The sequence below is a fragment of the Taudactylus pleione genome, unplaced genomic scaffold (assembly GCF_031769625.1).
Source record: "Taudactylus pleione unplaced genomic scaffold, aTauple2 ptg001443l, whole genome shotgun sequence".
In the NCBI taxonomy this organism is placed as follows: domain Eukaryota; kingdom Metazoa; phylum Chordata; class Amphibia; order Anura; family Myobatrachidae; genus Taudactylus; species Taudactylus pleione.
The window spans coordinates 86,296-114,262 of NW_028285842.1; the positions used below are offsets into that span (position 1 = coordinate 86,296).

Genomic DNA, 27,967 nt, shown 5'->3' on the forward strand with positions numbered 1-27,967 from the left:
ATACCCATTCCCATAAGAATAGCTAATCTGTGTGAAGTATTTTATGTGAAACAAGATGTGATTTCTGTATAAAACATTTCCCATAGTCAACAGCATGGAAATGATTTCTCACTTGTGTGACTTCTCTGATGTAAAAGAAGAAATGATTTCTGTTTAAAACATTTCCCACACTCAGAGCATGGAAATGGTTTCTCCCCTGTGTGACTTCTCTCATGTCTAACAAGCTCTGATTTTGTTGTAAAACATTTCCCACACTCGGAACATGAAATTAGTTTTACACCTGTGTGATGTCTCTGATGTAAAACAAGTACTGATTTCTGTGTAAAACACTTCCCACACTCAGAGCAGGAAAATGGTTTCTCACCTGTGTGACTTCTCTTATGTGCAACAAGATTTGATATTTGTCTACAACATTTCCCACATTCAGAGCAGGAAAATGGTTTCTCACCTGTGTGAAGTCTCTGATGTGCAACAAGATCTGATTTTTGTGTAAAACATTTGTCACACTCAGGACATGGATATGGTTTCTCACCTGTGTGACGTCTCTGATGTGTAACAAGATGTGATTTCTGTGTAAAGTATTTCCCACACTCAGAACATGGAAATGGTTTCTCACCTGTGTGACGTCTCTGATGTCTAACAAGATGTGATTTACGTGAAAAACATTTCACACACTCAGAACACGGAAATAGTTCCTTACTTTTGTGACTTCTCTGATGTGTAACAAGATGAGATTTCAGTGTAAAATATTTCCCACACTCAGAACATGGAAATGGTTTCTCACCTAAGTGACATCTCTGATGTGTAACAAGATGTGATCGGTGTATAAAACATTTCCCACACTCAGAACATGGAAATGGTCTCTCACCTGCCTTAGCTGGCTGATGGGTAATAAGCTTTATATTCTGTGCAAAACATTTGACATCTACAGAAGAGGGAAATATTTTATCTACTCTAAGAGATGTAATAGAGGTACCAGGAGAACATTCCTCATTATAAGCAGGATTAGGTGATACATCTGCAACGTGAGGCACTGGATGTATAATTGGGGTAATGGGGTTTTCTACCGGAGAATCTTGTTTGATGTCATTATCTTCTATTTCACAATCTGGAGATAAAACTAGATTCTCCTTCCAGATATTCCTGCTGTTACCTCCATCTGCTGGGAAAAAAATAAATATATGAATATCCCATAAATATAATGTTACATAAAGACTGTTATCAAAGGTCCTTAAATCACCATCAAATGGATAAACTCACAATGCTCTAAGGTACAATGTAAAACTCATCACCTGACATGTTACACTGCTATGTATAGAGCAGGGATTACAGCTTTATTATAATCATTTGTGCTGGAATTTACTCTGTAATATGAGAGCAATGTGTGGTGATAATACAGCTATAACTTGTGCTGTAATATACTAGACTGGTATTGAATAAAATTACAGCTGAAGCGCATTGAAAAACCACAGCTGCCTCCAGGCTTGTAGGTAAAATGTGCAATATCCAGGAGAACTGTAACTGCAGCAGTCAACAGCATGGAAATGATTTCTCACCTGTGTGACTTCTCTGATGTAAAAGAAGAAATGATTTCTGTGTAAAACATTGCCCACACTCAGAGCAGGAAAATGGTTTCTCACCTGTGTGACTTCTCTTAGGTGCAACAAGATTTGATATTTGTCTATCCAGGAGAACTGTAACTGCAGCAATGCAGAGGTGTGAAATGTAGGACCATGTGAAATTACTCGAGCTCTGAATCCCCAAAAAATCTGACTGGCCATCTAAGACTACCGGTAGCTTAGGTCTCCTGTTATTCTACCTAAAATTATCCACCAACTCCTTCATTTTAGAGGCGTTTAGAAGTAAACAATGACTCTTAATCCACTCAACTATTTTTACAACCTTGTTCCTATACGCACCCTTGTCTTCATAAGTTATCAAGCCAACCATAGCAATATCCTCCGCAAATTTTAAAATGTTAACTGATTGTGAAGATGATACGCAGTCGTGCGTAAATAATGAGTATAGTAGGAGACTGAGAACGCAACACTGTGGGGCACCTGTTTTTAACAGCACTTCCACTGAAGTGAATTTCCCAACTTAACCACTCGGGGTCGAACTTTTATAAAGTTTAATCTGTTAAAACTTTTTTCTGAGTCCATGGGGACACTGGGACCTGGGTATAGGTGGAGATGCAGGAGTCTGGGCACCAAAGAGTTGACTTCTTTGAGAGCAGCACAGGATCCTCCTTCCCTATACCCCACCTGAAGTCCGGGAAGCCAGTTATACTTAATAAGTCCAAGGAGCAGGAACAGGAGAAGAGAACACCAGCACACATGCACGTACAAACCTACACACCAACTGGTAAGAGACCGAGTGCCAAAATGGGGAAAGCCCCAGCCAGCCAAGGGCATGAGGGTGGGCGCCCAGTAACCCCCATGGACACAGAAAAAGGTTTTAATAATCAAGACAAAAATCCCCTCTTTTCTTTCGTTCACTGGCACTATTAGATGTCCCAAAGCGGTCTCTTCAAAGGAGGGAATGCTCCTGTACTGCTCTAAGGACCCGACGCCCAAAAGCCATATTGGGCGAGGCAAAGGTGTCAAAGTTGTAAAACTTTATGAAAGTGTTGGCAGAAGACCACTTGGCCGAGTGAAAGCTGCTCTGCAGAGGCACCTCAGTCTGCTTGCCCTCGGGGTCCCCACAGATGTAGTGGAATTAGCCTTCACTGAGGCCAGAACCGACGTCCTTACCAAAAGATGTCTGACAAATCGCCAGACACAACAAAATTTGTTTAGAAGATGACCAGCCACGCTTGTGGAAGTCAGAAAGAATGAATAGGGAGTCAGATTTCCGAATGTCCTTGGTCTGGTCGACATAAGTGCGAAGAGCCCGGACCATGTCCAATGTGAGGAGAGAATGACCAGAGTCTGTAGTATTGGTAGCCAAAGGGACCACAATCTCCTGATTGATATGGAAACGTGACACCACCTTCAGAAAATAGCCCAGGCAGGTACAAAGGACAGCATTGTCAGGATGGAAAACAAGTAAAGGTGCACAGTAAGACAATGCCCCAAGTCCAAACCAAGACTCTGCGGACTGAGGAAATAGCCAGTAGGATACCGCTTTCCACATCAGCCAACAGAATCCAACGGTTCAAAGGAGGATTGTTGAGGCCCCATCAACACTAAAGTCAGGTCCCATGGTGTCACCGGGGGGGAGAGGGTGGTTGAATGTGAAGGACCCCCTGCAAGAAAGTCTGAATAGCCGGAAGGCGAATAATCTTGCATTGTAGCAAGATCAAAAGGGCCAACACCTGTACCTTAAGGAAAGCAAGGCGAAGGGTCAGGTCCTAGCCCACCTGCAGAAAAACAATATCTTGGATTGGGGAAAAATAAGTGTATCCCCACCATGGGCAGAACACCACTCAAAATAAGTTCACCATACATGATAATAGATCCTTGCCAATGAAGGTTTCCCGGCACGGATCATGGTCCGGATAACCAAATCATACTAACTCTTGGCTTTTAGGATTGAGGTTTCAATAGCCACTCCATTAAAGCAAGTCGGGCAAAATCGAGATAGAGACATGGGCCCTGGAGAGAAGATTCGGCCAAAGAGAAAGGCGCCATGAGGACGATAGAGTGTGAAGGTATGCGTAACAAGCGCTCTGTCTACAAAACGGGGTGATGAGAATGGCGGAGATGCCCTTCTGCTTTAACTTCCAAAGGAAGTTAAAGCAGAGCAATCAGAGGTAAGAGGTAAACAAGTGAAAATTCTATGGCACTGTGAGTGCGTCAGTCTCTAGTGCAGAAGCCATAGCGAGGAAACTTGTGGTTGTGTCTGGAGGCCATAAAGTCAATGTATAGATGGCACCAGAAACGGCCCAACATCTGAAAAACTTTGGGATGTAGAGACCACTCTAGACTATTGGAATGTAGACTGTTGACAGAGCTGGAAGAAAGCCCATGAGGATGGACCAACTACCTTCATGGGTCCGCAACTTCTGGTACCTCCCTGGTTTATGTAGGCAACCGCTGTCACATTGTCGGATTGAAAAGCTAGCCCCAAAAGCTGGTCTGTAGTTAAAAGAACCCTATCCTGAATCAGAAATCTGTGACCCCTGTTGAGGTGAGATGATTGGAGCCACCATGAGAGGGAATGGCAGACCTCTGAGAACAGACCAATCGTTTGGGATTTAAGATGGGAGAGAGCGGTTTCACCACTGTAGAAGTTTCAGTTGCAGTGGCCTGAAATGGAACTGTTCATATTCCATCATATCAAAGGTGGAGACCATCTTTCCCAAACCTCACATACAGAAGTGAATCGAGACTCTGCGCTGGTGGAGGAAAAGTTTGATGAGGGACTGAAGGAATGTCAGCTTGTCCCCGGAAACAAAGACCCTATGTGGTCTGGAATTCAGCAGAGCGCCCAGATGGAGCATTTCCTGAGACAAAGCCAGGCTAGACCTGCGCCAGCTGATCAGCCATACATGTGACTGCAAGACGTCCACTGAGCCAATAGGAGGTCATCCAGGTATGGCAGAATTTTGATACCTCATTGACAAAGGTCAGCCGCCATAACAGCCATGAACGTTGCGAACACTGGTGCCGTAGATAGTCCAAAAGACAAGTCCCAAACTGGAAGCGGTCCCTCTGTATCGTGAACCGCTGATGATCTTCCTGCATAGGCACATGCAAGTAGACATTCTGTATGTCCAGGAGACCATGTAATCACCCAGCTCCATTGCCTGTATGATGGAATGGAGCGACTCAATCCTGAAACTGGGGACCCTGAGATACAGTTTAAGATTCTGCAGGTTGAGTATAGGACGAAAGGAGCTGTCTGGATTTTGAACGAGAAACAAATTTGAGTAAAAACCTGTCCTGCTTTGGGGGAGAGAAACGCGAACTATCACATTGGAGGTCAAAAGGGCCTTGACGGAAGTACGAAGGGCGGCGGCCTTGCCAACTGGAAACCCTGTGGAAAAAAAACTGAACCAGAGGGCGTTCCTGAAATATAAAGGAGAACCCTCGGGATATGGTGCCCCCTACCCAGGTATCTGATGTTGTTTCCAACCATACATCGGCGAAGCACAGAACGGCCGCTCACCTTGGGAGGTCCAGGTGGGGGCCAGCCCCGTCATTCCGCCGGTTTATAGGCTGGCTAAGGAGCCTTGTGGTGACCTGACCAGTTCTAGTGGCTTCTGGACTTTTGAAGGACGAGCTCTGGAAGAGGGACAACCTCTGGCCTTTTCCTGTGGGTGAAAGGACAGAAAGGGAAAACTTTTGGTCTTCGGAGCCGCCGGGGGGGGAGAAAGGCCATTTTAGAAGCTGCTACAGTGGTGATGATTTTATCCAGCTCAAAAACAAAGAGAGCCTCACCAGAGAAAAGAAGGCCCTCCAGAGCCTTCTTGGACTTGCTGTCTGCTCGCTTACCTAGCTGCCACAGAGGAAGCGGAGTCCTTGGAGGATAGAATGCTCAAATCAATGTTGGCCTCGCCTATATAAGTACTGGCCTCTCATACAGACAAAAAATGTGACAGCCAATAGTCTGACCAAGTTGGAGCGCGCACTGGCTGTCTGGACATTTTCTCACTGGACACAAAACTTTCCGTACAAAACTAGCATCCTTGGGTGTGAAAATGGTAACAATTAGCAAATATGGAAATTACTACATCATCAGTCTTCTCCGTTTGCTTGGTGCTAGGCTATATTCCAGAAATGTAGATCATTATGTGGTTTAAAAAGTGTCCAAGATGATGACTTTTTCCTGATTTCGCTTACCCTTGAGGGGAACCATACTCAGATAAGCATTTACATATTTTCTTAAAAGTACGCATAATTCTATTTTACAACCATCAATTGGGTATTATTTACTACACTATGAGCGCCTTCTTGTCCTATTACTCTCTCTCTATATATATATATTGACACACACATATATTTATTAATTGATTGGTTTATGAGAGCATGTAAATGTACTGATTTACACTCACAAACTATGCCTCAGATGAAAGCGCACCAGAACTACTGTAGAAACGCGTTAGTGAGACTACATTTTGTCATTATCACTTTCCATATCTCATATACATTTTGGATGGCTCTGCAGTAACCAATTAGATTTACTAATCTACAAAATGCTCACTGACAGAGGAGGGTGAGGGACAAGAGATTTTTGTAGTGACTGAGCAAGGAGAATATGTCACTTTTTTCTGTAATAAGGGTTTATTACTCACCTGTGCTGATATCTGTAGGGATTTCCTCCTCCATACACTGCTGATCACCCCTCACATACATCTCTTCTTCACCATCTATATCTTCTGCTATTACATCAGTCACATACGTCTCTTCTTCTCCCTCTGTATCTTCTACTTTTATATCAATCCCATACGTCTCTTCTTCTCCTTCTATATCTTCTGCCTTTATATCAGTCACATACGTCTCTTCTTCTCCATCTGTATCTTCTGCCTTAATATCAGTCACATACGTTTCTCCTTCTCCCTCTATATCTTCTGTCTTAATATAAGTAAGGCCTTCATCCTAAAACACCCACAAAACATTAAACATTCAAACTAAGTATATTATATGAGAATAAATAGAATAATAATATCAGCATGTAAGATATTAAACTATTCTTATTATTTTTGCTTTTATTTTATTAAATTTTTTTAATATTTATTTTTATTTATATTTATTTTAGAAATTGGATCTCAAGCCATAAAATGTAACAGAAAAAAAAAATTAATATACACACATATATATATATATACACACACACTACATTCCAGCATGGAAGTGAAGAGATAGAGATACAGGACAGCGGCGTAATCAAAGGCTGAGCACCCAGGATGAATATCCCACCCTCAAACCGAACCACAGTAAGTGGGAAAATAAATGGTGGAGAATGACACCAAACTGCTAAGGGGAAGTGCGGGACATACAATGTATGTCCAACTCAGAGGCAGCACAACACACTAAGGAGCTAACAGCTGCAGAATCAACTGAGCTGAAACTACAGCCATGGGCAGTGCGTGGAACTAGAAAGCCACGGCCAGTGGCTGAAGGAATTTGCAAATTTAGGGACAATTTTGATTTGACCATATCAGTGTTCAATTTATTAGTGATATATATTGTTTTTGCTTTATCTGTCTGAGCACTTTTAGATCCAAGTCTACTTATATGTTTTATTGAATTTTATTTTTCTCTCTCATTTTTATTTAATATTTGAATGCCACATATTCTTCAATTTGGTTATCCGTGGTTATATTTCGTTTTTAAGATAGTTACTTGTAGTATTATTCCTCCAATCTACAGATTAGCTACATAACCATCACAAGTGGCTGAATGAGATAGGTAGGAGCGCCGAGAGTTACTAAAGCAAATATAATAATTAAAGAGATCCAGATTAATCAATCAATGCAGGTGAATTAATAAAATGTCACTTTGGGATTACGACCCTTGGGAAGAGCCTATATTACCTGATCCTCCTGTGGGATCCTGTGATTCTCCTCTTTACAGTCCTGGGAATAAAGAGGACGGGGACATCTCTCTGGGGTATTTCTGTTACTGGGTCCATCTGTAGGAGACACACAGTGACTGAGTATATTGTGTATATGTTATTATCAGGTGATGTGTGTACAGTAACCTATACTGTATGGGAAAAGTTCTCAACTATACTAGGTATGACACCCTAATGTACATAAAAGAGGCATCTCTTATATATATATATATATATATACAGTCAGGTGCATAAATATTGGGACATTGACAGAATTTTCATATTTTGGCCTCTGTTCACCACCACAATGGCTTTGAAATGAAACAAACAAGATGTGCTTTAACTGCAGACTTTCAGATTTAATTTGAGGGTAATTACATCCAAACCAGGTGAACGGTGTAGGAATTACAATGGTTTCTATATGTGGCCAAAAGTAATGGGACAAACTAAACAATCCTAAATCAAACTTTCACTTTTTAATACTTTGTTGCAAACCCTTTGCAGGCAATTACAGCCTGAAGTCTGGAACGCATAGACATCACCAGACGCTGGGTTTCATCCCTGGTGATGCTCTGCCAGGCCTCTACTGCAAATGTCTTCAGTTCCTGCTTGTTCTTGGGGCATTTTCCCTTCAGATTTGTCTTCATCAAGTGAAATGCATGCTCAATCGGATTCAGGTCAGGGGATTAACTTGGCCATTACATAACATTCCACTTTTTAGCCTTAAAAAACTCTTTGGTTGCTTTTGCAGTATGCTTCGGGTCATTGTCCATCTGCACTGTGAAGCGCCATCCAATGAGTTCTGAAGCATTTGACCGAATATGAGCATATAATATTGCCCGAAACACTTCAGAATTCATTCTGCTGCTTTTGTCAGCAGTCACATCATCAATAAATACAAGGGAACCAGTTCCATTGGCAGCCATACATACACACGCCATGACACTACCACCACCATGCTTCACTGATGAGGTGGTATGTTTTGGATCATGAGCAGTTCCTTTCCTTCTCCATACTCTTCTCTTCCTATCACTCTGGTACAAGTTGATTGCCAGAACTGTAATGGCTTTTTTAGATGTTGTTTGGCAAACTCTAATCTTGTCTTCCTGTTTTTGTGGCTCACCAATGGTTTACATCGTGTGGTGAACCCTCTATATTCACTCTTGTGAAGTCTTCTCTTGATTGTTGACTTTGACACATATACACCTACCTCCTGGAGAGTGTTCTTGATTTGGCCAACTGTTGTAAAGGGGTTTTTCTTCACCAGGGAAATAATTCTTCTGTCATCCACCACAGTTGTTTTCCGTGGTCTTCCGGTGTTGCTGAGCTCTCCGGTGCGTTCTTTCTTTTTAAGAATGTTCCAAACAGTTGATTTGGCCACACCTAATGTTTTTGCTATCTCTCTGATGGGTTTGTTTTGATTTTTCAGCCTAATGATGGCTTGCTTCACTGAAAGTGACAGCTCTTTGGATCTCATATTGAGAGTCGACAGCAACTGATTCCAAATGCAAATGTCACACCTAGAATCAACTCCAGACCTTTTACCTGCTTAATTGATAATGAAATAATGAGGGAATAGCCCACACCTGTCTATGAAATAGCTTTTGAGTTGATAGTCCCATTACTTTTGGCCCCTTAAAAAGTGGGAGGCACATATAGAAACTGTTGTAATTCCTACACCGTTCACCTGATTTGGATGTAATTACCCTCAAATTAAATCTGAAAGTCTGCAGTTAAAGCAAAATCTTGTTTGTTTCATTTCAAAGCCATTGTGGTGGTGAATAGAGGTCAAAATATGAAAATTCTGTCAATGTCCCAATATTTATGCACCTGACTGTATATGTGTATATATATATATATATATATATATATATGTGCCAATAATTTATATCAGTGAATCCATGTCTATCAATAGGGTTTAATATTAGGACATTACCAAAAGATATTTGCACTGTACGTCTAGGGTCCTCACATCTCCAGCAGTGTGATAGGGCAGATCTGTGAAACTACATCTAGGGTCCCCACATGGATTTGAATTTGATGTACGGCATCGGTGTCACTCGTCACATGACCACACACATAAAGCCAATAGAGAGCCTCAGGCCTGCTCTTACAGAGAGTGAGGCAACCACAGAACTGAACCAAACACCTGCCCAGCAACAGCAGGGTGTCAGCACGGATTCCAAGCATGAACCACCTCTGCCGGGCCTGGCAACGTGTGACAGTTGTTAAACAGAGTCCCAGGTTTCTACCAACACTGAATGTTAAGTTACAGACAGTCTGGTCAGTGGGGATTAGAGTCCCCTGTGCAGGACACAATATACTGGGCGGCATGTAGAGACAGTCCATAAATGGGCCCTTTATCAGTAAGGACGTCTGTGACCGGATGACCTTACTCCGCCAGGCGATCACAGATGTATAACATGATAGAATAGAGGGTGATTACTGATCCCTGAGTAACCAGAGTCAGATTACTCGACCACTCCTAGGGATTCCCTCTCATTGGCAGTAACCGCCTGTTACTGACTCCTCCCACTGCATAGTGGTCGGGAAACTCGCTGCCACCACCAGGCTCCTACACCAGTACCAGGTACAACTGCTCCCAAGCTCCTATTACCAGCACCTAGAACCACCTACTTCTGGGTATGAGAGGACACACTGCTACAACAGTTCCTGGGTAGTGATGGCTATATCCTACCGGTCCCTCAGCATGGACAAGCCTGCAAGGGGCAGCTGGCAGAGATTTTCAGCGTGGAGACACTGAGATCAGTGCAGAACAACTGGAGAAGAAAATAGTGTTTTGCTCTATTCTGGTGGTCACAGGATACAAGCAGATGCAGGTGTCTTAAGGCAAGATGTGAAAGCGCAATGAGATATAACAATTACATGATAGATAATTTAATAATAAGGATGTGATGTATGGAAAATTGGTAAAAAATAGTACTATCACAAAGAATTAATAAAAACACAGAATATACAATGGAAAGACACTAATAGCATCAAATATATACATAAATAGAATACACATGAAATACTGAATGTACAGATGAGTAGTTGGTAATGATTGTATTTCTGTCTGTAAGACAGAATTAGGTAATTAACCCAATTAATAAAATAGAACCAATGGAAATATTCTTATGGGACAAAATGAAATAATAGTCTGGGATGATATAGAAAAAGACAATAAGAATGCTCCTGTAAAAGGTAAATTAGCGTTGGTATTGTGCACAATACAGGCTAACCTTATACATGTGGCTCCCGGTTAGACTTCACTGAAACACAGAGGGCAGTGTCCGGAATGCCTCTCTGGTATATATATCACCCACCAAGGAATGATCCGGCCTCCTACCAATGTAGGGGAATGAATGTTGAGTGCGGTGGCACACGACCACCTACACAGTACCATACGGCATCTATTAGAGCATTCATATGGTGACTTTGAACTATCCCGATCCAGCCATCTGACGGAGGTCGGAGTGTGTCAGCACGGCCCTTTTCCATCACGGCCGTTCATCAGCTGAGACTGGGCGCATTGACCCCCTGGTTCTCCTGCACACGGAGTCCCGACAGCCGAAGCTACGAATAGCCATTGCCGCTCACAGGACGGGCAGAGACCAGTCCTCAGATCTTTTCATAGCGGCCTCACACCAGCGGTTACTCCGCATCCAACTTTCCCTGCCACCGCACTCAACATTCATTCCCCTACATTGGTAGGAGGCCGGATCATTCCTTGGTGGGTGAGATATATACCAGAGAGGCATTCCGGACACTGCCCTCTGTGTTTCAGTGAAGTCTAACCGGGAGCCACATGTATAAGGTTAGCCTGTATTGTGCACAATACCAACGCTAATTTACCTATTACAGGAGCATTCCTATTGTCTTTTTCTATATCATCCCAGACTATTATTTCATTTTGTCCCATAAGAATATTTCCATTGGTTCTATTTTATTAATTGGGTTAATTACCTCATTCTGTCTTACAGACAGAAATACAATCATTACCAACTACTCATCTGTACATTCAGTATTTCATGTGTATTCTATTTATGTATATATTTGATGCTATTAGTGTCTTTCCATTGTATATTCTGTGTTTTTATTAATTCTTTGTGATAGTACTATTTTTTACCAATTTTCCATACATCACATCCTTATTATTAAATTATCTATCATGTAATTGTTATATCTCATTGCGCTTTCACATCTTTCTTTATCTTTTTGGGTTACCCACCAAAGTGACTAGTCATCACTTTTTTAGAGAGCAGCAGGTAGATTGACAACATCATACATTATTTAACCACAGCGCCTTCATTTCCGATTATTGTTTTCTGTCTTAAGGCAAGAGGTTTACTGCTCAAATGATTTAAAAAATACAATTCCCATTGGTGAAGGAGCTTGGGGAATCACAGCATATAAAATGTTCCAGAAGTACAATCCTTATTGATGTTCCAGAGGCTGTAAACTCAGGGCTCACAGGACATCCATTTACACAGTACTAACACACAATACCACAGGGGGAAGCCCACCTTGGGTCCCTTAACCAATCAAGGTAACTGCATGAACTATGAATACACACATTTATAAAGTATAATGGACATTGGGGAGTGGTTGCTCTTCTGTGCCTGAGAACACATGTACCGTTAACCACAGCCCAGGTGCCAGCAAGTCTGGACAGCGGATGTTGACATCCAAGACTTTACTTCCAGAATTCTGCTAGGAGACCTTATCACTTTTTCTGGATGAATTTGGGCTCCAGAGGCAGATAGAAAGTATTCACAATTAGCAGTGTCCTGGTCACCAAGTGTGAAATCTGTGGAGCTCCAAGAAAACAATCAGCTGGCCAGCTCTCCTTGCATCTCCTCATGTCACTCTGCTGCAGGAGGCTGCATGGAAGACCATTCTGATTCCCTGGGAGGGGGACCAGCAGTAGCCCACCACAAGGGTCAAGTACAATGTAACTTTGACATATTACACTTACCTTAAATACATTGTTTGTGCCTGGGGCATGCAGTCTGGATCCCGACTGTCTAATCCCGGCAAGGGTCTAATGACAGGCGTCGAAATCCCAACGCCTGTATTTTACCTACGCCGGGAGCCCGACGTCTGGCATACCGATCGAAGGTGGGCGGCAGGCGTGGACAGCTGCGGGGTGGGAGGGTTAGGTTAGGGGCTCCCGGGGGGGACTTAGGGTTAGGCATCCCCCTGGGACGGTTAAGCTTGGGGAAGGTGGGTTTAGGGTAAGGCACACAAGGGGGGAGGTTAGTGTTAGTCACCCCCCGGTAGACTTAGGGTTAGGGTGCGGGGAAAGGGGGATTAGAACCGCCAGTCTTCCAGGGTCAGGATTTGAACCGCTGGACGCATTTCATACCGATCCCGTGCCTGGTGCATTGCACACAGCAACATATATACATTTTATTTAAACATATGTAGAGTTTTTCCAAGACAAGCCCCAGGGACTAGGGCTGGGGCTTAAATCTTTCAAACTGGGGCACTGAGAGGCGAACTCATAGCCCTGCAGCCTGGGACTAGACTCCTGACTGTTATTACTCTCCTTGCATCAGCACAGCAGCGCCCCCTTCTTTCCACTGTGGGGTTCTGCGGCTCCCGGTCCCTCAGCATGCGGCCACTCATGAGGCCTGGGACATTTTAGCTCTGTGCACATCCCGATTGTGGCATCAGTCTCTCTCAGTCTGTGTAGTGGCCGTCTGGTTGTAAATCCGTAATATAGGTCTAATTCTGCTGGTTTCCAAGTTGTGCAAATATAGGTGATTAGCAGGGCCGGATTATAGGCAGGGCGGATGGGGCGGTCGTCCAGGAGCCCCCAACGTGTGCAGCAAGCATTCTGGAGTCTGGACACTCTCTGGCCGGTTCCCCTCGGCAGCAGACAGCAGCAGTGACAGCTGAGCACACTGACTGTCACTGATCGTAGCTGACGATGGAAGCCCCGCCCCCTCGCTGCCACGATTCGCGGGTGAATGGGTAGGGGGCGGAGACTACTTACGTGACCCACATCATTTAGAAGCCCTGCCGTCCTGATCTGATCCTACAGCAGGTACAGTAGTGTTTGTGTGCACTCTGGGCCTGATTCAGACCCGGACGCTATTTGCGTCCACTCGCTGGCTAAAAGGGGCCGGCTATTTAAATCATGCTCTCGCGCTGCGTCGCGTAAAGCCGCCCGCTAAGTAATAGCAAGCGGCCGCACTGTGCGCTCGCACCTGTATAAAGACGCCCCTTTGCCACTCGCAACACACGTCATCTCCGGCAGTTTTAGGATTAATCGGGAACATCGAGAGCCATCGGAGCTGCTCGCAGCGCAGCAATGTTTCCCACCACAACATTGCGAGCAGTTCAGGCTAAAATACAACTGTTACGTGTGTGATGACGCTACTTTGCTAATTATGCACGACCATTAAACGCCGTTCTGACGGTCAGGCACGCCTGCGTTCGCACATCCACACCCCCATTTTCAAGCACCTTCCCCTGCTACCTCCCACAAACGGCACTATCTGTCACTCAAAATAGCGGCCCGACTTGCCTGTTACGGGCGGCCACTTTCCCATCGCAATATCTGGTTCGCGCACAATGCGAGCGAGCGCAGCATAGCGTCCGGTCTGAGTCAGGCCCTCTGCCCTTTCCTCTCTCTCTTACTTTGTCACTCATGACCTCTGTCTCTAGCCATGGCCTCTCTCTCCCTTTCTCACTTCCTCTCTCCCTCTTGCTCTCACTTCCCTGTCTGTCTCACGCTCTCCCTTTCTCCCTCCCCCTCCTTGTCCCTCCCTCTCTCTGTCTCTCCCTTTCTATCCACCTTCCTCTTCCGCCTTTCTCTCACCCCCCACTCAAAATTCTCCGTTTGCCCCTGGCAGTGGGGGCCAATTTATAAATTATCGCATTTGCAATACGATCTGGGCATGACATTACCACCCATGATCGCACTGCAAGATGCGATCATACCGCTAGAATCCCTGTGATGTGCCCGGAGTGCTGCCGGGGCTTCTGCGCATGCCACCATTGCCGGGTGGGTCCCGTGGGCCCCCACAATGTAGTTGCCCCGTGGTCCCCACAAGCCTTAATCCGGCTCTGGTGATTAGTGGATGGAAATTAACCACTACTGCTTTATGAAAAGAGAGGACGTCATACTGAAAAGGTCCCGTGTGTCCCTTATGACCATGTGTCGTGGTCACCAGCTCACAGCCAACACTTTCGAGTGCAGACACTTCTACTATGAGAACGTCAGAAGCTTCTTTATGTAACGTTCAGTTTCTCTTGGTAGAACATGAGGAAAAGTGATATCAAATCTCTCAGCTGAGTCTAATGATTTATCACTAGACAATGCCACAGCCAGTGAGGGGAAATCTGAGGCCGTGGGGTGGACGGGTCTCCCGGGTTCCAGCCGGGTCTGCAGGAGAGAAGCCTCCACTTGGGAGGTCTAGAAGCATTCATCAATACCCTCCTGAGCAGAATCATTATTCTGGGTATTACGCTGGGTACACAACAGAACGACGAAGAGTCTATCCAGCAATAGACTGATACCATGTGATAATATAGCCTGTCAGCGTACACACTATGTGATCCGCCATACAATGGCTCGATATATTATTACAAGGGCAATGTTACTGCACTGCAGAGTAAGTTACATCACCCTATCTCTGGGCTGGTAACACACAGTGATGTATGAGATACACCAGGGAGTGTGGGGAGGAGACTGGTCAGATCTCTGGGCTGGTAACACACAGTGACATGATGTGAGGGGGAGAGCAGGAGTATAATAGGGGCTGATGGCTCCTGATGTATGAGATACACCAGAGAGTGTGGGGAGGAGACTGGTCAGATCTCTGGGCTGGTAACACACAGTGACATGATGTGAGGGGGAGAGCAGGAGTATAATAGGGGCTGATGGCTCTTGATGTATGAGATACACCAGATAGTGTGGGGAGGAGACTGGTCAGATCTCTGGGCTGGTAACACACAGTGACATGATGTGAGGGGGAGAGCAGGAATATAATAGGGGCTGATGGCTCCTGATGTATGAGATACACCAGAAAGTGTGGGAAGGAGACTGGTCAGATCTCTGGGCTGGTAACACTCAGTGACATGATGTGAGAGGGACAGCAGGAGTATAATAGGGGCTGATGGCTCCTGATGTATGAGATACACCAGAGAGTGTGGGGAGGAGACTGGTCAGATCTCTGGGCTGGTAACACACAGTGACATGATGTGAGGAGGAGAGCAGGAGTATAATAGGGGCTGATGGCTACTGATGTATGAGATACACCAGAGAGTGTGGGGAGGAGATTGGTCAGATCTCTGAGCTGGTAACACACAGTGACATCATGTGAGGGGGAGAGCAGGAGTATAATAGGGGCTGGTGGCTCCTGATGCCCCCCACTGGGCAGATACATTTCCCTCATTAGTTTGTACTGACAGAGGAGGGTGTAGTATATTAGATTGCTGTAGTTACTGATCAAAGAGAATATGTGACTCCTTTCTGTAATAAGTGTTTATTACTCACCTGTGCTGATATCTGTAGGGATTTCCTCCTCCTTACACTGCTGATCAACCATCATATACATCTCTTCTTCTCCCTCTATGTTTTCTGCCTTTATAACAGTCACATACGTCTCTTCTTCTCCCTCTATATCTTCTACATTAAGATCAGTCATGTCTTTAACCTGTATAAGCCACAAAACAATAAAGTTACACTTAAATATCAATAATGATATTAGACATTAGTAAAAGAAAAGAATAACAGTGTGGAAGACTAACTACAGCTGCCCTACATACCATATAGTAAATGTGGACTTACTTGTGTTACCAGAGAGGTCTGACAGTCACCACTATAAGTATGGGCTGATACAGGACACACTTAATTATCATATCAATGACCAACACCAGACAAGGAGCTAAATTCTGGTTACACACAAAGCTGATTCCCCACAGAGAACTCTGTGATCAGAGTGGGGGGGGGGGGGAGGGGGCACCCAGGTCACACTGATACCATATAGAAAACACTCACATTCTTCAGACACCGTGGCATGAACCTTACAGTGTAACATGTCCTATTCAGGCATATTACACATGATCAAGAATTTCATAAAACCTCAGAAACGCATTCCACACATACCAGAAAAAATTACATTACCGCAATAAGGGCTGTATAAAATTGGATTTTTTTTTTATTTTTTTTTAAATCAAAAACGAATTTATTTGATTTAAATAGTTTAAAAAAAAAAAAAAATGTAAATAAACATTTAAAAATTTTAAATGTTTACTTTAAACAAATTTTTTATAAAAAATCCTATTTAAATCCCAAAAATCTAATTAAAATCAAATAAATCCATTTTTCATTATTTAAAAAAAAAAAAAAAAATTTATGCAACCATGGCAGAAACCTTAGGGAATATATTTACTAAAGTGCAGGTTTTTACAAGTGGAGATGTTACCCATAGCAACCAATCACATTCTAGCTATTATCTTCTAGAATGTGTTAGATAAATGATAAGTTGAACCTGCTTGGTTGCTATGGGCAACATCTCCACTTCTAAAAACCTGAACTTTAGTAAATATACCACTTACTGCACGTTTTCAGTGTGTAATAACAGTTACGATGCCGTCACACCCTGCACTTAGCTGCAGATTCTGCAGTGTCATGTACTGATGTCACTCACACAATGAGGGGGGGCTATATCACAGGTCTGAGTGCTCAATGGAATAATCGCATGAAAAAATCATTACTTTGTATCCCAGCCATAGTTGCAAAGTCCGCTTATAACAAGCGGAATTGGGCTTCTTTTTTCCACAAGTTGATTGTTTTTTTTTATGGTTCCGTGTTGCTTTTTTTTTTTTTTAAGGTAGCTTGTTTTTGGGCTTGTTTTTTTTTTGTGCATTGTTGAGGCAGTGTATGTGTGTGTTTTTTTTACACCAGTAGTGACTGAGGGAGGGGGGGAGGTTGTGCCTGGGGAATAGAGAGCGGTAGACAGTGGACAGGGTGAAGTTGGAGGGGGCAGGCAAGAGGGAGAGGTAAAATACATGACGGAAATGGGGCAGGTACATAGGGGCGAGTTAAAATGACTGAGGCTGTTATAGTGAGGAGATAATGGCATTAGACAGGCGACAGGAGAGGTGAGAGGAATGGGGAGTCAGGTAAAGGAAAGGTCAGCCGACACATCGGCCAGTGTGTACCCACTATGCACGACTCTGCGCACTCCCATGGGTCGTCCATCAGGGTCGCTCTGTCAGCCTGCATGTAGGGCCGAAGGAACGACACAGATGCCGACGCTTGCATAGTGGATGGGGCCAGTGCCCGACATATCGGACGTTCGGTCACCACATCGCGCAGTATGTTTTGACCGCCCGATATATATTGCGTGGTCGGGCAGCTGAAGACTGGCAAGGGAATGAGGTATGAAAAGGGGGAGGAGGTAAAAATATGGAGGTTGGTGTAGAGGTAGAAAAGCAATATAGGCAGATAATAAGGCTGTGCATACACTAACATATTTAAGTTAGTGAAGGGGGGAATAAAGGAAGTTAGGCAGGTAGAGAGGACAAAGAGACACCCCCATAAATTGGTCTTTTTTATTGGGTTTTTAATGATTGGTTTGGGCTTGTTCGTAACTTATTGGTTGCTTATTTTTCATTTCAGAGTTGGCAACACTGATCCCAGCCTGAGTGGTAGCGATCAGACGTTTCCTGAAACTTTAGATCAGATCATGTGGAAGAAGCATTAATAGAACGTGATACACTGTATGGTAGTTTAATGGTTTAACTGTTAAATACTTAGAATATAATACCAGCTAAGAACCCCTTGCACAATCTACTTTTATTATTTTATAATAACTAACAAGGCATTTTTAATTGTTCCACTATATATCTGTATGGTCCACTCTCCTCTTTAAAACAATAATACCACATATCAGTGTTTGTCGGGAGCTGGTATTCCCCCTCATATATCACTGTACAATCCCCTTCCCCCTATATAATAATAATACCACATATCAGTGTGTGCTCGGAGCTGGTATTCCCCCTCATATATCACTGTACAGTCCCCTCCCCCACTATATATATTTATTACCAGTTATTTATATAGCGCACACATATTCCGCAGCGCTTTACAGAGAATATTTTACCTTTCACATCTGTCCCTGCCCCAGTGGAGCTTACAATCTATATTCCCTACCACATGTTCATACACACTATGGTCAATTTTGTGGGGAGCCAATTAACCTACCAGTATATTTTTGAAGTGTGGGAGGAAACCGGAGTACCCGTAGGAAACCCACGCAAGCACAGGGAGAATATACAAACTCCACACAGTTAGGGCCGTAGTGGGAATCAAACCCATTACCTCAGTGCTGTGAGGCAGTAACGCTAACCATTACACAGTCTGTGATGCCCATAATATATATTATTATATATTATATAATAATAATACCACATATCAGTGTGTGCAGGGAGCTATGTTATTCCCCCTCATATATCACTGTACGGTCCCCTCCCCCAAAATAATAATAAATGCACATATCAGTGTGTGCTGGGAGCTGTGCTATTCCCCCTCATATATCACTGTGTGTACAGTCCCCTCTCCCCTATATAATATTAATAATAGCACATATCAGTGTGTGCTGGGAGCTGTGTTATTCCCCCTCATATATCACTGTACAGTCCCCTCTCCCCTATATAATATTAATAATAGCACATATCAGTGTGTGCTGGGAGCTGTGTTATTCCCCCTCATATATCACTGTACGGTCACCTCTCCCCTATATAATAATAAATGCACATATCAGTGTGTGCTGGGAGCTGTGTTATTTCCCTCATATATCACTGTATGGTCCCCTCCCCCAATATAATAATAAATGCACATATCAGTGTGTGCTGGGAGCTGTGTTATTCCCCCTCATATATCACTGTACAGTCCCCTCCCCCCTATATAATAATAATACCACATATCAGTGTGTCCTGTGAGCTGTTATTCCCCCTCATATATCACTGTACAGTCCCCTCTCCCCTATATAATATTAATAATAGCACATATCAGTGTGTGCTGGGAGCTGTGTTATTCCCCCTCATATATCACTGTACAGTCCCCTCTCCCCTATATAATATTAATAATAGCATATATCAGTGTGTGCTGGGAGCTGTGTTATTCACCCTCATATATCACTGTACGGTCCCCTCTCCCCTATATAATAATACCACATATAAGTGTGTGCTGGGAGCTGTTATTCCCCCTCATATATCACTGTACAGTCCCCTCTCCCCCTATATAATAATAATACCACATATCAGTGTGTGCTGGGAGCTGTGTTATTCCCCCTCATATATCACTGTACAGTCCCCTCTCCCCTATATAATAATAATAGCACATATCAGTGTGTGCTGGGAGCTGTGTTATTCCCCCTCATATATCACTGTACGGTCCCCTCTCCCCTATATAATAATAATACCACATATCAGTGTGTACTGGGAGCTGTGTTATTCCCCCTCATATATCACTGTATGGTCCCCTCTCTCCTATATAATAATAATACCACATATCAGTGTATGCTGGGAGCTGTGTTATTCCCTCTCATATATCACTGTACGGTCCCCTCTCTCCTATATAATAATAATACCACATATCAGTGTGTGCTGGCAGCTGTGTTATTCCCCCTCATATATCACTGTACGGTCCCCTCTCCCCTATATAATAATAATACTACATATCAGTGTGTGCTGGGAGCTGTGTTATTCCCCTTCATATATCACTGTACGGTCCCCTCTCCCCTATGTAATAATAATACCACATATCAGTGTGTGCTGGGAACTGTGATATTCCCTCTTATATCACTGTACAGTCCCCTCCCCTCTATATAATAATAATACCACATATCAGTGTGTGCTGGGAGCTGTGTTATTCCCCCTCATATATCACTGTACAATCCCCTCTCCCCTATATAATAATAATATCACATATCAGTGTGTGCTGGGAGCTGTGTTATTCCTCCTCCTATATCACTGTACAGTCCCCTCTCCCCTATATAATAATACCACATATCAGTGTGTGCTGAGAGCTGTGTGATTCCCCCTCATATACAGTCCCATCTCCCCAATATAATAATAATACCACATATCAGTGTGTGCTGGGAGCTGTGTTATTCCCCCTCATATATCACTGTACGGTCCCCTCTCCCCTATATAATAATAATACCACATATCAGTGTGTGCTGGGAGCTGTGTTATTCCCCCTCATATATCACTGTACGGTCCCCTCTCCCCTATATAATAATAATACCACATATCAGTGTGTGCTGGGAGCTGTGTTATTCCCCCTCATATATCACTGTACGGTCCCCTCTCCCCTATATAATAATATCACATATCAGTGTGTGCTGGGAGCTGTGTTATTCCTCCTCATATATCACTGTACAGTCCCCTCTCCCCTATATAATAATAATACCACATATCAGTGTGTGCTGGGAGCTGTGTTATTCCCCCTCATATATCACTGTACAGTCCCCTCTCCCCTATGTAATAATAATACCACATATCAGTGTGTGCTGGGAGCTGTGTTATTCCCTCTTATATCACTGTACAGTCCCCTCCCCTCTATATAATAATAATACCACATATCAGAGTGTGTTGGGAGCTGTGTTATTCCCCCTCATATATCACTGTACAATCCCCTCTCCCCTATATAATAATAATATCACATATCAGTGTGTGCTGGGAGCTGTGTTATTCCTCTTCCTATATCACTGTACAGTCCCCTCTCCCCTATATAATAATATTACCACATATCAGTGTGTGCTGGGAGCTATGTGATTCCCCCTCATATACAGTCCCCTCTCCCCTATATAATAATAATACCACATATCAGTGTGTGCTGGGAGCTGTGTTATTCCCCCTCATATATCACTGTACAGTCCCCTCTCCCCTATATAATAATAATACCACATATCAGTGTGTGCTGGGAGCTGTGTTATTCCCCCTCATATATCACTGTACAGTCCCCTCTCCCCTATGTAATAATAATACCACATATCAGTGTGTGCTGGGAGCTGTGTTATTCCCTCTTATATCACTGTACAGTCCCCTCCCCTCTATATAATAATAATACCACATATCAGTGTGTGCTGGGAGCTGTGTTATTCCCCCTCATATATCACTGTACAATCCCCTCTCCCCTATATAATAATAATATCACATATCAGTGTGTGCTGGGCGCTGTGTTATTCCTCCTCCTATATCACTGTACAGTCCCCTCTCCCCTATATAATAATAATACCACATATTAGTGTGTGCTGGGAGCTGTGTGATTCCCCCTCATATACAGTCCCCTCTCCCCTATATAATAATAATACCACATATCAGTGTGTGCTGGGAGCTGTGTTATTCCCCCTCATATATCACTGTACGGTCCCCAACCCCTATATAATAATAATACCACATATCAGTGTGTGCTGGGAGCCCGGTTATTCCCCCTCATATATCACTGTAGGGTCCCCTCTCCCCTATATAATAATAATACCACATATCAGTGTGTGCTGGGTGCTGTGTTATTCCCCCTCATATCACTGTACAGTCCCCTCTCCCCTATATAATAATAATACCACATATCAGTGTGTGCTTGGAGCTGTGTTATTCCCCCTCATATATCACTGTACAGTCCTCTCTCCCCTATATAATAATAATACCACATATCAGTGTGTGCTGGGAGCTGTGTTATTCCCCCTCATATATCACTGTACAGTCCTCTCTCCCCTATATAATAATAATACCACATATCAGTGTATGTTGGGAGCTGTGTTATTCCCCCTCATATATCACTGTACGGTCCCCTCTCCCCTATATAATAATAATACCACATATCAGTGTGTGCTGGGTGCTGTGTTATTCCCCCTCATATCACTGTACAGTCCCCTCTCCCCTATATAATAATAATACCACATATCAGTGTGTGCTGGGAGCTGTGTTATTCCCCCTCATATATCACTGTACGGTCCCCTCTCCCCTATATAATAATAATACCACATATCAGTGTGTGCTGGGAGCTGTGTTATTCCCCCTCATATATCACTGTACGGTCCCCTCCCCCTATATAATAATACCACATATCAGTGTGTGCTGGGAGCTGTGTTATTCCCCCTCATATATCACTGTACGGTCCCCTCTCCCTATATAATAATAACACATATCAGTGTGTGCTGGGAGCTGTGTTATTCCCCCTCATATATCACTGTATGGTCCCCTCTCCCCTATATAATAATACCACATATCAGTGTGTGCTGGGAGCTGTGTTATTCCCCCTCATATATCACTGTACGATCCCCTCTCCCCTATATAATAATAATACCACATATCATTGTGTGCTGGGAGCTGTGTTATTCCCCCTCATATATCACTGTACGGTCCCCTCTCCCCTATATAATAATAACACATTTCAGTGTGTGCTGGGAGCTGTGTTATTCCCCCTCATATATCACTGTACAGTCCCCTCTCCCCTATATAATAATAATACCACATATCAGTGTGTGCTGGGAGCTGTGTTATTCCCCCTCATATATCACTGTACAGTCCCCTCTCCCCTATATAATAATAATACCACATATCAGTGTGTGCTGGGAGCTGTGTTATTCCCCCTCATATATCACTGTACGGTCCCCTCCCCCTATATAATAATACCACATATCAGTGTGTGCTGGGAGCTGTGTTATTCCCCCTCATATATCACTGTACGGTCCCCTCTCCCTATATAATAATACCACATATCAGTGTGTGCTGGGAGCTGTGTTATTCCCCCTCATATATCACTGTACGGTCCCCTCTCCCCTATATAATAATAACACATATCAGTGTGTGCTGGGAGCTGTGTTATTCCCCCTCATATATCACTGTACGATCCCCTCTCCCCTATATAATAATAATACCACATATCAGTGTGTGCTGGGAGCTGTGTTATTCCCTCTTATATCACTGTACAGTCCCCTCTCCCCTATATAATAATAATACCACATATCAGTGTGTGCTGGGAGCTGTGTTATTCCCCCTCATATATCACTGTACAGTCCCCTCTCCCCTATATAATAATAATATCACATATCAGTGTGTGCTGGGAGCTGTGTTATTCCCCCTCATATATCACTGTACGGTCCCCTCTCCCCTATATAATAATAATACAACATATCAGTGTGTGCTCGGAGCTGTGTTAATCCCCCTCATATATCACTGTACAGTCCCCTCTCCCCTATATAATAATAATAGAACATATCAGTGTGTGCTCGGAGCTGTGTTATTCCCCCTCATATATCACTGTACGGTCCCCTCTCCCTATATAATAATACCACATATCAGTGTGTGCTGGGAGCTGTGTTATTCCCCCTCATATATCACTGTTTAGTCCCCTCCATCCTATATAATAATAATACCACATATCAGTGTGTGCTGGGAGCTGTGTTATTCCCCCTCATATATCACTGTATGGTCCCCTCTCCCCTATATAATAATAATACCACATATCAGTGTGCTGGGAGCTGTGTTATTCCCCCTCATATATCACTGTACAGTCCCCTCTCCCCTATATAATAATAATACCACATATCAGTGTGTGCTGGGAGCTGTGTTATTCCCCCTCATATATCACTGTACAGTCCCCTCTCCCCTATATAATAATAATATCACATATCAGTGTGTGCTGGGAGCTGTGTTATTCCCCCTCATATATCACTGTACGGTCCCCTCTCCCCTATATAATAATAATAGAACATATCAGTGTGTGCTCGGAGCTGTGTTATTCCCCCTCATATATCACTGTACAGTCCCCTCTCCCTATATAATAATACCACATATCAGTGTATGCTGGGAGCTGTGTTATTCCCCCTCATATATCACTGTACGGTCCCCTCTCCCTATATAATAATACCACATATCAGTGTGTGCTGGGAGCTGTGTTATTCCCCCTCATATATCACTGTACGGTCCCCTCTCCCCTATATAATAATAACACATATCAGTGTGTGCTGGGAGCTGTGTTATTCCCCCTCATATATCACTGTACGATCCCCTCTCCCCTATATAATAATAATACCACATATCAGTGTGTGCTGGGAGCTGTGTTATTCCCCCTCATATATCACTGTACGATCCCCTCTCCCCTATATAATAATAATACCACATATCAGTGTGTGCTGGGAGCTGTGTTATTCCCCCTCATATATCACTGTACAGTCCCCTCCCCCCTATATAATAATACCACATATCAGTGTGTGCTGGGAGCTGTGTTATTCCCCCTCATATATCACTGTACGGTCCCCTCTCCCCTATATAATAATAATACCACATATCAGTGTGTGCTGGGAGCTGTGTTATTCCCCCTCATATATCACTGTATGGTCCCCTCTCCCCTATATAATAATAATACCACATATCAGTGTGTGCTGGGAGCTGTGTTATTCCCCCTCATATATCACTGTACAGTCCCCTCTCCCCTATATAATAATAATACCACATATCAGTGTGTGCTGGGAGCTGTGTTATTCCCCCTCATATATCACTGTACAGTCCCCTCTCCCCTATATAATAATAATACCACATATCAGTGTGTGCTGGGAGCTGTGTTATTCCCCCTCATATCACTGTACAGTCCCCTCCCCCCTATATAATAATACCACATATCAGTGTGTGCTGGGAGCTGTGTTATTCCCCCTCATATATCACTGTACGGTCCCCTCTCCCCTATATAATAATAATACCACATATCAGTGTGTGCTGGGAGCTGTGTTATTCCCCCTCATATATCACTGTACGGTCTCCTCTCCCCTATATAATAATACCACATATCAGTGTGTGCTGGGAGCTGTGTTATTCCCCCTCATATATCACTGTACAGTCCCCTCTCCCCTATATAATAATAATATCACATATCAGTGTGTGCTGGGAGCTGTGTTATTCCCCCTCATATATCACTGTACGGTCCCCTCTCCCCTATATAATAATACCACATATCAGTGTGTGCTGGGAGCTGTGTTATTCCCCCTCATATATCACTGTACAGTCCCCTCTCCCCTATATAATAATAATACCACATATCAGTGTGCTGGGAGCTGTGTTATTCCCCCTCATATATCACTGTACAGTCCCCTCTCCCCTATATAATAATAATACCACATATCAGTGTGTGCTGGGAGCTGTGTTATTCCCCCTCATATATCACTGTACAGTCCCCTCTCCCCTATATAATAATAATACCACATATCAGTGTGTGCTGGGAGCTGTGTTATTCCCCCTCATATCACTGTACAGTCCCCTCCCCCCTATATAATAATACCACATATCAGTGTGTGCTGGGAGCTGTGTTATTCCCCCTCATATATCACTGTACGGTCCCCTCTCCCCTATATAATAATAATACCACATATCAGTGTGTGCTGGGAGCTGTGTTATTCCCCCTCATATATCACTGTACGGTCCCCTCTCCCCTATATAATAATAATACCACATATCAGTGTGTGCTGGGAGCTGTGTTATTCCCCCTCATATATCACTGTACGGTCCCCTCTCCCTATATAATAATACCACATATCAGTGTGTGCTGGGAGCTGTGTTATTCCCCCTCATATATCACTGTACGGTCCCCTCTCCCCTATATAATAATAACACATATCAGTGTGTGCTGGGAGCTGTGTTATTCCCCCTCATATATCACTGTACGATCCCCTCTCCCCTATATAATAATAATACCACATATCAGTGTGTGCTGGGAGCTGTGTTATTCCCTCTTATATCACTGTACAGTCCCCTCTCCCCTATATAATAATAATACCACATATCAGTGTGTGCTGGGAGCTGTGTTATTCCCCCTCATATATCACTGTACAGTCCCCTCTCCCCTATATAATAATAATATCACATATCAGTGTGTGCTGGGAGCTGTGTTATTCCCCCTCATATATCACTGTACGGTCCCCTCTCCCCTATATAATAATAATACAACATATCAGTGTGTGCTCGGAGCTGTGTTAATCCCCCTCATATATCACTGTACAGTCCCCTCTCCCCTATATAATAATAATAGAACATATCAGTGTGTGCTCGGAGCTGTGTTATTCCCCCTCATATATCACTGTACGGTCCCCTCTCCCTATATAATAATACCACATATCAGTGTGTGCTCGGAGCTGTGTTATTCCCCCTCATATATCACTGTACAGTCCCCTCTCCCCTATATAATAATAATACCACATATCAGTGTGTGCTGGGAGCTGTGTTATTCCCCCTCATATCACTGTACAGTCCCCTCCCCCCTATATAATAATACCACATATCAGTGTGTGCTGGGAGCTGTGTTATTCCCCCTCATATATCACTGTACGGTCCCCTCTCCCCTATATAATAATAATACCACATATCAGTGTGTGCTGGGAGCTGTGTTATTCCCCCTCATATATCACTGTACGGTCTCCTCTCCCCTATATAATAATAATACCACATATCAGTGTGTGCTGGGAGCTGTGTTATTCCCCCTCATATATCACTGTACAGTCCCCTCTCCCCTATATAATAATAATATCACATATCAGTGTGTGCTGGGAGCTGTGTTATTCCCCCTCATATATCACTGTACGGTCCCCTCTCCCCTATATAATAATACCACATATCAGTGTGTGCTGGGAGCTGTGTTATGCCCCCTCATATATCACTGTACAGTCCCCTCTCCCCTATATAATAATAATACCACATATCAGTGTGTGCTGGGAGCTGTGTTATGCCCCCTCATATATCACTGTACAGTCCCCTCTCCCCTATATAATAATACCACATATCAGTGTGTGCTGGGAGCTGTGTTATTCCCCCTCATATATCACTGTACAGTCCCCTCTCCCCTATATAATAATAATATCACATATCAGTGTGTGCTGGGAGCTGTGTTATTCCCCCTCATATATCACTGTACGGTCCCCTCTCCCCTATATAATAATAATACAACATATCAGTGTGTGCTCGGAGCTGTGTTAATCCCCCTCATATATCACTGTACGGTCCCCTCTCCCTATATAATAATACCACATATCAGTGTGTGCTCGGAGCTGTGTTATTCCCCCTCATATATCACTGTACGGTCCCCTCTCCCCTATATAATAATAATACCACATATCAGTGTGTGCTGGGAGCTGTGTTATTCCCCCTCATATCACTGTACAGTCCCCTCCCCCCTATATAATAATACCACATATCAGTGTGTGCTGGGAGCTGTGTTATTCCCCCTCATATATCACTGTACGGTCCCCTCTCCCCTATATAATAATAATACCACATATCAGTGTGTGCTGGGAGCTGTGTTATTCCCCCTCATATATCACTGTACAGTCCCCTCCCCCCTATATAATAACAATAATAATATGATATACATTACATTACCTCCTCCAGACAGAGTATAAAATGGCGCCCGGGGTAGTCTGGGTTCATGACACGAGCGATAGAGGACGACTCTTCT

General features: G+C 43.6%; 1 protein-coding gene across 1 annotated transcript; it reads right to left on the bottom strand.

Moving 5' to 3' along the window:
- On the bottom strand, nt 1–27,967 carry LOC148442584 (uncharacterized). The gene is made up of 5 exons (XM_088463770.1): nt 27,892–27,967; nt 16,010–16,169; nt 7,481–7,578; nt 6,239–6,542; nt 1–1,162 (listed from the first exon to the last, which is right to left on the bottom strand). The coding sequence occupies exons 1-5, from the start codon at nt 27,937–27,939 to the stop codon at nt 87–89; spliced, it is 1,686 nt and encodes a 561-aa protein (XP_088319896.1). The 5' UTR covers nt 27,940–27,967; the 3' UTR covers nt 1–86.